At 40.1% G+C, this 14,556-nt stretch overlaps 1 protein-coding gene across 1 annotated transcript in view; it reads right to left on the reverse strand.

Annotated features, from left to right (window-relative positions):
* Positions 1-14,556, reverse strand: part of SLC25A12 (solute carrier family 25 member 12) — a 59,720-nt gene that overhangs the window by 33,167 nt on the left and 11,997 nt on the right. Inside the window, exons 3-8 of the mRNA XM_066612225.1 lie at positions 14,032-14,174; positions 8,970-9,085; positions 4,294-4,433; positions 2,889-3,035; positions 1,164-1,302; positions 72-165 (exon numbers count right to left, since the gene is read on the reverse strand). Of these exons, the coding sequence (XP_066468322.1) occupies positions 72-165; positions 1,164-1,302; positions 2,889-3,035; positions 4,294-4,433; positions 8,970-9,085; positions 14,032-14,174 (779 nt within the window). The remainder of the gene's footprint in view (positions 1-71; positions 166-1,163; positions 1,303-2,888; positions 3,036-4,293; positions 4,434-8,969; positions 9,086-14,031; positions 14,175-14,556) is intronic.

Here is a 14,556-nt window from a genome sequence, read left to right on the forward strand (position 1 = left end):
AAAATCACTGCTCTATACAAATACAACAATTTGGAAGTGTTAATATGAAAAGTAAATGTAATCAGAATTACCCTGTAGCATTATACAAATCAGAGAGCTGATAGAGGATGTCAATTTCCAAAGGAGTAACTTGTCCAAATTTGATTGCAGATTGAGAGAATTCCTCTGTTTTTAAAAGGAGTAAGAGATAGCCGATTATAACTCATTTTAACACTTTTAAGACACAATCTCTCACTTGCCAGAAGTTCAAGGAAGCAGAGTCTAAACAAGAATGCCCTTTCTCCTTCCTTCAACAATAGCTACTGAAAGACACTCAGCCTGAAATGTTGTCAAGAAGACCTGCCACTGAAAACAGGGTCTAAATTTTGGCCAATTCCAAGTGCTGTTTTGGGACTCAGGGTTGGCAGGTGCCCCCCTGGAGGGGTCAGACCAGAACCCATCTGGAGTTAGTGTTTGGGAGCCTGGCAGAAGCAGTGTGGGCTCAACCTCTGGGCTTCAACTGCAGGGAGGCTACACACACACCCACGGGGAGGGGTTGCAGCACTCTTATCTATTTCCCTGGTTGCAGGGCTTCAGAGGGGATCACAGGCAGGACAGCTTCTGCTATAGCCAGCTGGCACCCATTTTGCCTTATCACATCTAGTTTTGGAGATATAGTATAGATTCATTAGTGAATGGTTCAAGCAGCTTCCTCATGAGGAAGCCATGGTGTAGGCTTCCTCATGAGGAAGCTGCTTGAACCATTCACTAAAGAGGTTATGCGGTGTCTCCAAAACTAGACGTGATAGGGCAAAACGGATGGCATTTTTGGAATCAACACCCCAAATATACACAAGAATTGGTGCAACGTTTAAGGAAGCAAAATGTGTGTTGGCCTGTGTAGGTGGTCTTGCTGGATTCCAAACAGTTGCCTTGAGCCAGCAATTCCTTGCATGTATAGGAATTCTGGTATGCACAAAAAGGCTCTTCAGCTTAAAAGATTTTACTCATTCATTTCAATGTGGAGACTATCAAAGAGACAGGTGTGTGGGGCCATTTCAATCACTGAAGTAAACCCTCACACAGGCGCTCTACGTGTTCGGATGGAGGGTCAGATGTCTAAATTTTATTCCATATGTATTATCAAACTTCAGTGATCTCCATATTAATGCACAGTACTTTACCTTTGGTAACTTCAACGTCTTTTCTAGTTCCTGCTATAAGGCTGTATATCTTTCGAACAAGCTCCATGTTGTTCAGCAAGGCATTAAAAGCATTGAAATAAGAAAAGCTGACCTGGTGTGAAACAGATCCGCCTGCAACCTTGTGGGGGGAAGAAGAGTATTAACTATCTTTATAGCATGACTAATATAGAATAAATCCAAATCATAATTAAGTTTGTAAGTTTCATTTCCAGAAAAGTGGGAGAAAAATGCTAGAAAAAGAGTACATTTGGAACTGCATAGTGCAGTTCCTTTGTTTGAATATCTGGAGAGTGCTAGACAGGTAATTAGAATTGCAAGAAACTTATATGGGAAGTCCAGCTGATAGAAAAGTACTTAGGGTGCAATCCTAAACCCCGGATTAGGCTTGGGGAAATCACTTGCGCCAACCCGCGGGTGTCACAAACGTGCTATAAGGAACATTTGCATCGACTTAAGAATCAGGGGGGTCAGCGCAAGGAGTTGCGCTGGCCTCCCTATGCTGGATTCAGGCCCGGCACAGTAAAATTGCGTCATCTGAGCTCGGCTGAAGCAGGGGTCGGGGGGCATGGGGCGGGTGGGGAGGAGGCATTCCAGGGCAGGCATTCACAGGGCATGGGGAGTGGTGCGCAGGGCCAGGACCTGATAGTTATGCTAGATCCTAGCCCCGTTCCCTGGGCAGTGTTCCTAGCCCCATTCCCTCCCTGAAGTAGCACAGATCCAAGTAGACCCATTGGGGTCACTTTGGCTCTCCCCAGGGTAAGGGGAAGAAGTTTCCCCTTGCTGCTGGCTGAGCCACAGTCGGCCCTAAACTTGCGCTGGATGCAGCGCAGACCTGCTGGCATGCCTGTTCCAGCGCAAGTTAGGACTGCGCTATTAATAACTCAACTAACTAAAAACTGGGTAATGGGGATTCAACTAGATTCCTAAAATCTTATTCACAAGCTCTTGTTGGCATCCCTGTGTTGTTACATACTGGTTCAGAGAATGATTCACACAAAATAGTCATGAGGGAATATACTTTAATGAACTGGCTTGCCTCTTACTCCTCTTATTCCTGGCTTGCTTCTTATTCCTGTTGCACAGCCCTGACACTTCCATTACTGTCTAAAAAACCAGGTGAGGCCCCCAAATGCTTGCATTTTTAAGTAACAAAAGTCCATGCAATTTAAAAAAAATCAAACAAACCTTTGCTGTCTCAAGTACATTCAAATACATTCTAAGGCCTTGGCAGGATTTCTCATGTATCTCATTAGATCCTAAACATTCTGCTGAGTTAGGGCTGCCAGTAATCTCAACAGCAAAATGACAGCCATGTTTTCCCTTTTCCACCCCTTCTATCTGTTTATTGTCACTGATAATTTTACAATAGCCGTGCTAGCAAAAACCTCGTAAATGTATCAAAAACTTGTCTACAGATCAGATGGCCCTAAATTCCCAGTATTTTAGATCGTGAGCATAAATTCACATTCTTAATTGCACAGCCTTAGTCAACAAACTGAGGGCACAATCCTAACCCACTTTGCAGCACCGACATAAGGGCAATGCAGCTCCAAGGTAAGGGAACAAGCATTCCCTTACTTTGAGGAAGGCTCCATGAGTGCCACCCAATTGCAGGATGCAGCACACGTCCCATTGGCCCCACTATGCCAGTGCTGGAAAGTTGGTTAGGATTTGGGCATTAGTCAGACGACGCTTAATACTTACCGAGACTAAGTTTTCTTCCACAAAACTACTGAGCATGTGTTGACGAATAGTGGCCATGATATCGCTGAAATCCAGGCCAGTAATCAAACCTGTTTTGTTTTTGTCTTTCAGTGCAAATGCTTGTCTTGCATGTTCTGACCGCAGTTCCTGAAATAATATTGAAAGACAAAATACTATATTGAAAGCTTCGTTTTCAATGCACACCACAACAATAAAGCACTGAGTGCCCACTGATTCCACCCTCTCCTCCACTGGCCTTTATGCATATTGAAATGAAAACCAGCACAACTCTGTGTGGATCAGTTCATTTGCACAGTGTGCTTGAAAAGCTCCCGTTTCAAGACACCTGAAGAAAGCTAAATTAAACAGAGTTTGCATCTGGTGTGATACTACACATGATCAGCTCAGTGCATGGCAACCAATCAATACAGATGGTCTCAAAACTGCACAAAAAAAAAAATCCAAACATTGCTGCATGAACCAGGGTTTCTCCCAGTTTATTACAAAGAAGGGATAGTTTGAAAACCAACTTTCGCGTTTTTTCATGCAGGCTTTGTCTTTAGATAGACTGACAAACCACTCTTGTGAGATCAGTCACCACAAATCACCAGCATGCATGAAATTGATGGTATGGATTTTCTGATATGGATCATGACAAGCAAACAACTTGTCATGAGTGTTTAGGACAAGGGTGCCAGGAAATTATTTTTGCCATGATATTGTGGAGCATAGCAAATAATCTGCAAATCAGGTTTTCTGCACTTATAGAAATACATTTAGGCACGTCTGTTATCTACAAATGAGACTAACACCGTGATGGTAACTGTGGTATTAAACTGTATAAGATTCTCTAAACTCTACAAGTAGAAACAACTGCATTTTAATTAGCTAGTATCTGAGCATAATTCAAACTGATTCATTCACAAGCAGCATCAATGCCAATGCAAGGTACAAATAACACACTTATAAAGGGTTGATCTAATGATGTAAATATAATCTGATCATCCCACTTTAATGTTACATCTTAATTTAAAAAAAACACAATAAATGATAAAGCCTATAAAAAGTCAATGAAATAATCAAAATTTAACAGTAACTATCAATGTGATGCAATGCAAAGAGTTTAAACAATCACAGGCTAGTCAAACCAAGTCTAACTGAGGAAATCCACTAATCCAATGAAAGTTGCCAAATGCATGTTGACTTTAATATTCCTTGGTGGCTATATGACAATCCACAAGGCAAATTTCTTGTCTTCAGCATGTATTTACAAGGAGATCATTCACAGCTTGTACTAGAACCTTTATGAGTATTCTACTACGTTACTTGGTTGTATCTGTTTCGCAGTGTTAGCCAAGCACAAGAGAAAGAATCAAGCCTTATCATACAGAAAATATGAACTGACCTGCAAAAACTGAGTGAATTCAGAGTATGTCAGGTGCTTCTTTCTATTATGTCCAAAGTGCAATCGAATGAACTCACAGTCCCAATTGAAAGGGATGTGATGGTGGATAATGGTCTGTCCAAATATTTCTTTCACGTTTTCTTCAAAACAGAACATTAATGTTCATTAGGAAAAAAAGATTAACTATGCTTAAAATTCTCCTAACAGAAAACAAAACCATACTTCAGAAAATTAATGCTAATTACAAAAAAAGATTAACCATGCTTAAGTACCTCCTAACAGAAAACAAAACCATACTTTAGAAGAGCCTTCCAAAACAGAGAAACTTTTTTAAAATTTAAGTTGAGATCTGTCTATTTTTCAGAGCAACAACACAGTTGGTATAGAATAGATTTTAATAGTACTTACATATTAATACTATGTAGATCCTCCAGATTCTTGATTTTGCCTTATTCAGTTTTAATTACGATGCAGTTTATTTCCTTCATTAAAAATACCTGGCACTTTGCATGCTGCTATAAAATCAATGGCAGATTCCTTGATTCTCCAACGTATCAAATTAAGGCCTTATTGAAAAGCAATGAATACCTACATCTCTCTCTAACACAGTATTTCACAGACTATGCATAGTATGATTGAGACTTGATTATTACATTCACCTGTCTGAATGCAACTATTAAAGATAGATATAAGAATTGTCAACCAAATTGTGTCATTATCACTGAAAGTATATTAACCATTTCAGATCATTACCCAAAATATGACTCTGATAGACTAAACATCTTTTAATTATGTAGTATCCAATTATACTAATGGTTTATGAAGGATGCAGTACTAGGCCTTTTCAGACATAACCTCCAATGAGAAATTTCAACCCTTGTGCATTTCAGGAGTATGGGCTCCTCTCCCCCTTATCATAGGGGCCACATGACAACATCTGATCCAGGCTGTATCACATTTACTTGAAGATGGAATCTTTCTGAATCTGCAACCAAAACTGCTCATTACATCTGGGGATTGAGTTGGAGGTCAAGAAGACTACACATTCAAATAAATGCAGTAGAGCCTTTACCAGGTGTTACTGCCTTCCCATGCTGAGGGGGTGGGAGAAAGATGGGCCCATCCAGCAAAATTCTTACTGGATTGAGGTTTCCCTGAGTAAAACATCTAAATAGGTCCAGCAGTCTCATTTTAAAATAAGGTAGTAGAAAAAAACTATCTACAGTATGGTATGGGAATGAGTGAGGTCCTGTTTGGGGTAGTCAACTAATTAACGGTTTCTTGCTCAATCACCTGCCCTTTTAATAATGTTAACCAAGAGTTCTCTCATTTCAGAGGCATTTTTATTTCCTCCTTTGAGACAAAACAGCTGATGGATGACGGAAACAAAGAAGCAAACACTGGATAAATAATGTGAATATTCTCACATTTCGGACCAGCGCTGAGATCACAACATGCCACTACTTGCTCCACTACCACACATTTCTCAGGAATGTCACACATTTTTGTTGATTCTCTGTGACATGACATAATTTAAACAAACCGTCAACAGCAGCAATAGTCACCATGTCACAGTCGCTTATCTACGGAAGAAAACCAACTTACCAAAAGTCACATTCTGACCTGCAGCAACACAGTTACATGGTAAAATTAAATCTGTTTGAATCTGGGTTGGAAGACCATGAAAGCTTCCAAAGAGTTCTTAGAAACTGTTTTATCAAAGTGTAGAGAATCCAGTTACATGTCCCTAAATTCTCTATGGAACTAAAATTGCAGAATTCTTTAGTGGATAGCCATACAAGTTAAACAAAAAAAAACAAACTAGGTTAAATCTGTAATGCAGACACACTAGAATGACTCCACGCTGAAGTATTTTTCATTTGAATGAACTATGATGTAAAAAGCTTTGCTTAGTTTTAAAGCTCCAAATCTACATGCTTTTTCTTTTAATCCTTTTTTTTTTTTTTAAAGGCCAATAATGAGCAATATGAGTTAGTCTGTGGAAAGCAGTTGTTTGTTGGAGAGAAGGGAATTGATGCCCTCCTGTCAAACCTATGATACTACATTTTCCAAAGGTCTAACTCTTAAAATTTCAGTTTTTGTCCTTATTTAAATTGCTGACATTTTGTAAACAGGAAAGTTATGTTATTTGACTGATATTAATGTACATTAATGAACAAATTCAAAGCAATTACAAGGCTGGCGACACAAGCTACAACTCCTCTCAGGTAGACAATAATTTCCTTAAAAGATATCAAATCTACACACCTGGCATATTTCAATGCTGTATATAAATACCAACATTTTTAAAAAAGGAGCACCTCAGTACTCCTTTATCAACAGGCTATATCTCAATAACAATTAGGTACCATTTATTTATTTGAGGATCTGTCTATCTTGCAGTTCCCTTTAGCAATATAAGGTCCAAGGTGGCTAACAACAATACAAAATAAATAAAAGAACACAATAACAGCACCAGATGGAAAAACTACAAATCATAAAGGCAACAAAGCTGCGTTACAAAGAAATGTATTAAGCCCTCACAGGAAGGTCAATAGAGTGTTCTGTTTGTTGGCACTTCAGCACAGGCGCCAGGGTAGTTAGGTAGGATTGGGCTGTGTGTTATCATTAAGGCTATCACAGTGTTCTTCATTTATGGAAACACAGTTGGGAATAAAGTGCTCTTAGGCACTTTGTTGTGTCTACCAATAAGAAGTACTTTTATTTTTCCAGTCGCCCTGATTTATCGTTTCAGTGACTGTGTGGCTAAGCAGGTATGAACTGGATTGCACCTCTTTACACGATCAGGGATAACAACCCCTGTACTAACTTCACATCCGATTTGCTTGCTTGATGATCAGATGACTCAACAGTTCCTGAAAGCTGAGCAAAAGTCAAGAATGCTGGTGAAATAAGAGGTTTTTGACATCTCTCGTTCATCTAGAGACATGTGATCCTACAAACAATAGCAGAGCTATTATTCCTGGCATGCAGAGATGAGTGAGGTGCAGCAGCCCCTAAAGACAAACAGTGGCATTCAAATGATCTAAGAGTTAAAAATGGCATACGGATGAAGGCCCTGGAATTCCTCATCTGTGTGGCCAGATGTTATTGACTCTATAGCCTAGCTTTGAAGCTCTGATTGCATAAATCAACCCAAAAGGAGCAGACCAATCCTATGCATTGTAGCCATCAGGTCCCCTGGTTCAACTAAGTGTGAACAGGAATACCACTTTCGGCAAAAGAAAACTAGTATGGATAGTAGTACATTACTGCTATTTATTCCTATTCAGAAAAGGAAGCCCCTATTGCTACATATTCAAAACAATGTCATGGTCTGAGTAAAAAAAGCAACATTTTTCAATCATGATAAAATACTCTGTGTGTTCCTTCAAAAGTATAGAAAATGCCTTTGGCAAAGCTGCCTTTATTACCATGGTAAACACTGCTTCTCCCTGTATTCCAGTTCTTTGCAGAATAAAAGGTGCTTTCCATCATAATAACTTAAGGAAAAAAGTATACTGCTTTTCTCCAGGCTATAGTAGAATGCAAAAAGTTTCCTAGTACTGCATGGAAGGAGAAATGCCCTGGCCATCTTGGGAACATTCCATATTTAAAACAAATTACATTTTTTATATTTTATTTAACTATCCCAGTGTGTATTCCCAGAAAAGAATAAGGGTAACTGCATTTGCTAATTCCAAGGCTGCTATGTAATGGGACATTCTTATTTGCTAAGTGCAATTGAGGTTTTACAGCCCAATCCTGAGCTGCCCGGCATGCGGGGCTGCAGCAGTGCTGAAAATGGCTGCCACCACATCCTGCACACTTCAGCAGCCGCCGCCAGCTCCTCAGGAGAAGGGGACTTTCATCTCCCTCCCCTGGGTAAAGCAAGTAACCCCGCAATGGGACTATTCGATTCGACCCAAAGGTCAGGAAAGGCAACACATTTCTGATTGGTTAAGACCAATCAGTGTCTGAACCAACATGTGACCAGTCCAAGAAACACTGCTCTTGTGACGGCACAACACTTATTGCATGGTCACAAAATGCCAGATGCAAGGGAAAGGCAACAGGATTCAAGTATCTTGTTGTCTTGTGTGCTCCCTGAACATCTGGTGGGCCACTGTGACATACAGGAAGCTGGACTAGATGGGCCTTTGACCCAATCCAGCAGGACTCTTCTTATGCCCGTGAATGATTTGGATCAGTCCTGATCAGAGATTAATAACTGGTGCTGAAGTAGCAGCAGCAACCCAGGAGTACAATGGTTATGAACAGCGCTAATAATAATAGTAAGCATTTTCTTCAGAAACCATTTCAGCTCCTTCAAAAGCATAAAATAATGCTTTTCCCAAAAATATTTGCAGGTGAACATTTGGTGCAACCCTGTTTGTCTCAAAGAACTATAGCCAGACTGGCCCTGACAAAACAGGTTTTGCAGCAGTTATTTTAGAAATGTTCAGGCATGAGTTATGTAATGAGGCACAATGATCACATTGTTAGATTCCATCATTTTTTGTGCAGCACTCAATTCTTTTAAGGAATGCATTTTCACGGGTAAACTACTAGGATTTTGAGGTGGATTTTTCAGATACAATTCAGAACCACCCTCAGTGTCTTTCTTTGCTGCTTAAGGAGAAATATCTTTAGTACTGTACAAGTAGCATTCTTACCAAATGTCACTTCGCCATTGCCACTCTTGTCGAACAACTGAAAAGCAACAACGAACATTGCATCTGGTGTGCATAAAACAGACTCAAAAGCCAAAAACTCTTGATAGGAGATCAACCTATAAACCAGAAATCACAAGCTTCAGATGAGGGTGGGGGAGATGATGAGTAACACAAAATCTGTTGAGAACCTGACAGTGTTGGGCTTCCACTTTACAACAAAGATAAATCTCAACAGAAGTTGACCCAGAGTTCCATTAAGACACATACAGTACTGCATCAGGTTTATTAGCAAAAGTAATTTGAATTTATTATGCACATTACCAAAAGAACACTGACAGCACAATCCCAAGTAGGACTTAGGTTGGCACAAGCCTCTTATGCCAGCCTAGGAGGGTTGCAAACGTGCCTCTAGAGGAAGCTGCGCCAGTGCACCACTGTGGGGCGAGCCTTACGTCAGCCGAGCTCAGCCGACGCAAGGCTCTGGGGTGGGCAGGGAGGAGGCAGGGAGAAGGCAGGCATTCTGGGGCTGGGGAAGGACGGGCGGTGGGAGGCCCCAGGGGCAGGCGGGTGGGGAGCAGGAGACAGGGCTGGGATCCAGCTGTTACGTATTACGAGATGTTTCTTTTGAAATTGCATTTTACCTTTTTCTCTTATTAAATGACATGTTGAATTTTTATGGTGATTTGCAGCCAAATATTGATGGTTCAATAAGCGTATGGCTATAAGTTCCTGTGTGGAAGACAACATTCCAGGTATACTAAACAAAACATTAGAACATATAAATGATCAAATTACTGATATCAGTGCTCTGGTGCTACATCTCGTAATACATTACAGACTTAAGAGAAAAAGATAATAAACCTTCAAAGAATAATAATAAACTTTATTATAATAATAAATAATAATAAACTAAGTTGCAAGAAAAATAATAAACTTTCAAAGAAAGAGTTTGAACATCCAACACAATTTAAAATTTTTTTAATATAAAACCACATTTGATATTAAATAGAAAGAGAGAAAAGTACCAAATGCAAACGTCCAGATTTGCTCATTCCATACAGTTACCTTTACTTTGCTAGATACTCTATACAAATTAATTTGGTGCTTAGTGGCCTGCTCACCACCACCCAAGGATACATTCCACAGTTGAAATGTGATTATCACCACTAGATTTTGGTATGCTTGCTACCACTGAACTGGATCCCTTCTCTATCTGAGCATGTCTATTCTGCTTCTAATACTAACATCATTATTTTTTGCTACAGAGTAAAGCATGGAATAATATGGTACTTTCTAAGTACCTGCATTACATTATTTGTCTATCTGGTACATATAGGTATTTGTTTCAAGTGAGTACGATAGGATTGCAACACCTCTACCTATACAACACTATAGATTGAACCCCAACCGCAATGAGCAGCATTCCATTAATGGAACAAGGCTTTTCCTCTCCTTCCCATGGCATTTTCCCCTCCTGCCCCCCTTAAAAAGCTGCTCCTGGGGGTCAGGAGCTTTTTTAGTGAGTCTCCCAAAGCCAATCTCCCTGCAATGAATATCCCCCAGCCAAGAAAAACAAACAATTATTTCTAAGGTTATGAAAGAGGTACAGCAAGACAGGCAGCCAAGTTGCAAAGGGGAGAGCAATTATAGCATTGGCCCACCCAATGCTCTAAGGACCATGAGGCAGGGACAGAAAAAAAAAGCCTACGTAATATAGGAAATTGCCAATTATCCCTCAGTAGCCACCACTAAAAGACATACAGCTTCCATCTTAGTATCAAAGCAAAAATCTCAGGTTACAGATAGAGAGGAAGAGAAGATGGTTCAAAAAGGATGTTGAATCTCCCATAGCAGTATTTATGACCTTTTTACACTTCACATTGTTAAAATCATGGCTTCAGAAAACTAAGTTTCCAAGGAGAAGTGCAACAATTTGCTTTTATTCTAACACCAGAAATATTCAACACGGTTAGAATTTGACTTAGAACGCGCCCTTAGGAAGCCTAGAGTTGCACAGGATTACAGTATTTTATTTGTTTCTTAAAACATTCTGAAATAGTGCAGGAAGGGAAATAAAGGCATTTAACAACAACAAAAGTCACATCTGCGCACAACATGACTCTACAGAATTTAAGAGGCTTTGAATTTCAATAAATGAAATTTACACATTTACACACACACAAGGCTGCATATTATTTTAATGATAACCTTTAATTGCCTCTCTGGTATTATTCTCCAATGGCATCTTTGACCTCTGCTCTCATGTATTTTAACTTCTTGGCTATTGTCCAATGTCATCTGCACTTTCCTGCTAAAATAAATTTGGAGACCTACATAAAGAGAATGTAGGAGAGCAGGCACACAGGGTTGCTCTGCAACTGAGTGGGTTAAAAGGCCATGTCTGAGAAGAGTGGACATTCTGTAAATTAGTTTCCAAATGCAATTTAACAACAAAGAATATTGTCCATAAGTAATGTTTAAAAAGCTCTGTACATGTGACCTTATCTTGATTAGGCAAATTGTTTTCTTCAACATATAGCGATTAGTGTCTCTCTGCCCTAATAGATAACATTTTTGAGGAACCTTCAGTGGTTTGATATATGTAAGACAGAGACCCCTCACACTACAAAGGTCACATGACTGCCCCAGCCTATTTCGCATGCTGCACTCAACCAGTTATTGACATCAAGGATCCCAGAGTTTTTGATTTGGGACCTGCTATATATTGAGAACAGAACTTCTCCACAGCGGTCCAAAGGAAACAAATGAACTTGTTACTAATAAAATGCATTCTTTACTCATTTGTGATTTAGCTTCCATTGCATGCCAATTTCTACAACTTAAAGTCCACCACAAATGCTTCTGGCTAGCCTATATTTTTCCTTCTGATTAAAAAAATAAAATAAATTGATGTGTTAAATTCACTCACTAGTAAAAGTTGGTAACAATTCAAAGATGTTATTGAAGTAACATTTATAGTTTATTAAAAAATACAGCTTTCTGCTTCCCACATTCGCCACATAACCAGAAATGGCTTTTTTTTGGCTGTTTAGAGACTTATAGAGGCATGGGGAGGCCTCCAGAGAGGGTAGCAGTCTTCACAGACCCTCCAGAGAGTCACAGTGACCCCAAGATAAGTAGGAAAAAACCATTTGTATCTGGTGGCAGCACAATTATGTCACCACCCCCTCCCCTCCCTGCAAGCACTTACAGGTTCCCAAACGCTCTCTGAACCACTGCATTAAGTTAGGACAGGAGGACACTTATTCTTCCAATGTTGTAATATAAATATTCTAGCTACTGTAAGGGCACTGAGAGTCCATTTTTGTTGTCTGTTAACTTCTACAATACAGGTGGATAATTCTAAAGGACATAAGTATCAACAAATATCAATAATTGCTGCAATATAACATTAATACAATTAATAACTTCTTCCCCCCAAATCATATTTCACAAGACCCTATCATATCTGTGCGTGGCGCATTCAATATAATGTCATGTTAGCATTTAGACTCTTTAATTAACCCTTTACTACTGAAGTTCTCAGACTAGTGCAGCACGATGCTCCAGCCTGAGAGCCTCAGCCTCTGGCCCTTTAAGGGGCAGGGGAAAAGCGCAACACAATCCCCAGGATTGGCCCCCAGCAATGGTGCAACTGGGTTTTTTACTTACAAAGGGACACGGCCGGCTCTAGGAGGTCGATGAGCCATGCAAAGCCCTCCGCAGTGCTCTCCAAGTCTTAGAATACCAAAAATAAGCAATCGGAAATCACTTCTGCTTTTGCGATTGCATATAGGAAGTGGTTTCCAACTGCTTATTTTTAGTATTCTAAGATAAGCGGAGCCCTGTAGAGGGCTCCATAGGACGCCACACACCTCCTGGAGCCTGCTGTGCCCCCCATAAGTAAAAAAAAACAACAACCCCTGCCAAGGCTTACCTCGGGAGTTTTACTCCTGAGAAGTTTGAGAACTGTTGCTTTACTATAAAGATACTTTGATATCCAATAAAGCCTGAAAATAATTTTTTTATTGAATTAGTTGCAATCTAAGGTCCTAAACAACAAACAAGCAGCCCTTGGTATATGCTGGTTCAGTAACCACGGATTTGAATATCCATAGGTTCCGAACGTGCAGGGTGGGCCACCTGCTGCTCCAGTCACATCCAGAAAGCCCTTCTGAGGACCAAAAAGCACAACTTCAGTTGAAAACTGCAAGTCATGCTTTTTGGTCCTCTGAAGGCCTTCGGAGGGCCAGAGAAGTCACAAATGGCCTCCTCAGCCCTTTGAAAGCCTCCTAAGGCTTTTGGAGGACCTAAAACATGACTTCTGGTTTACAGCAGAAAACCAGAAATTTTGCTTTTTGGCCCAAAGGGCTTAGACAGCCTTCTGAGGGTTGGGGAGGCCAACTTCTGCAGCCCTCTGAAGGCCCTCTAGACATGACCAGAGCACAGTTTCAGTTGCATTTGGAGAGCAAAAGGGTGCCTGACCTGTGGATTTGAAATTCGCAGATTTTTGGTATCCGTGGGGGTCCGGGAACTGATCCCCCAGAGAAACGGAGGGGCGTTCTGTACTTGGTTATTGCAGCTATGTTATTTAAAACTACTTTCTATTATTTACACAAGATTGGATGGTACAGCTCTATATTCCATATTGCTCTGAGAGTGGTATTTATTAAGTGACATCAAATATTTATAAATAAATATTGTAGGCTTCTTATGTTATGTACATATCCTAACATAAAAATACATTTTTTTTCTTGTGTTTAGTTGATTGTTTAGTGCTTTTTTTCAGTCATGTTGGGAAGTAAAGATGTTACTGATGTCCATTGATGAGAACTACATACACAGCCAGAGATCATTTTGGCATTTTTGGCACAGTAGTTCTGGCAGCTGAAGAGACAAGTTGCTTTTAAAACTAAATGGTAGCTAGATTCTTCAGAAATAGGAGCTACTGTGGTATGCATTAAAGAAGGTTGTATCCGTCCATGAGGTTTTCACCTTAGGAATGCAGTCTCAACTACATAATTTCCAATCAAAAGTTACAATGAGCTGACAGAGTCCTCACCCATCCTTTGTCTGATCCGCCACTCCTGCCAACAGTTGCACAGTTTTAGGATTAAAATGAGGGTCCGTGTACAGTCCCAAGTATCTCCGCACAAAATCTTCTGGTGTCATGTAACGTTCTCCATCTTGTTCAACACTGGTGTACTAAAGACAAAAGAAACATCAATTATCGTTGTAGAGATGGTTAGCATTTGTTTTAGAACTGGTATTAATCCATTACAGACTACAGAAATTAGGCAAGAATTTAGACTGCTACCAGAATCCAAGAGGAATGTGAATGTGCATAAAACGCAGGCATCCCCCTGTATCCACAGAACTGGTGGATACAGGAAAAAAGACAGTTCCCTGTTAGTGTCTCTCCCTCTAGGGTACAGGCTACCTGCCTGCCTTTTGTATTTGCATTTTTGTATTCAGTAAAATTAAGACACAGACTTGCTAGGCACCAGGATAAATAAGCTAAACAAAGATAATGAGTACAGGGGAATAATTGCACTTGTCTGTATAGGGTCCCTTTTTATTTGCAGTT

Source organism: Tiliqua scincoides, chromosome 1, assembly GCF_035046505.1.
Source record: "Tiliqua scincoides isolate rTilSci1 chromosome 1, rTilSci1.hap2, whole genome shotgun sequence".
NCBI lineage: Eukaryota > Metazoa > Chordata > Lepidosauria > Squamata > Scincidae > Tiliqua > Tiliqua scincoides.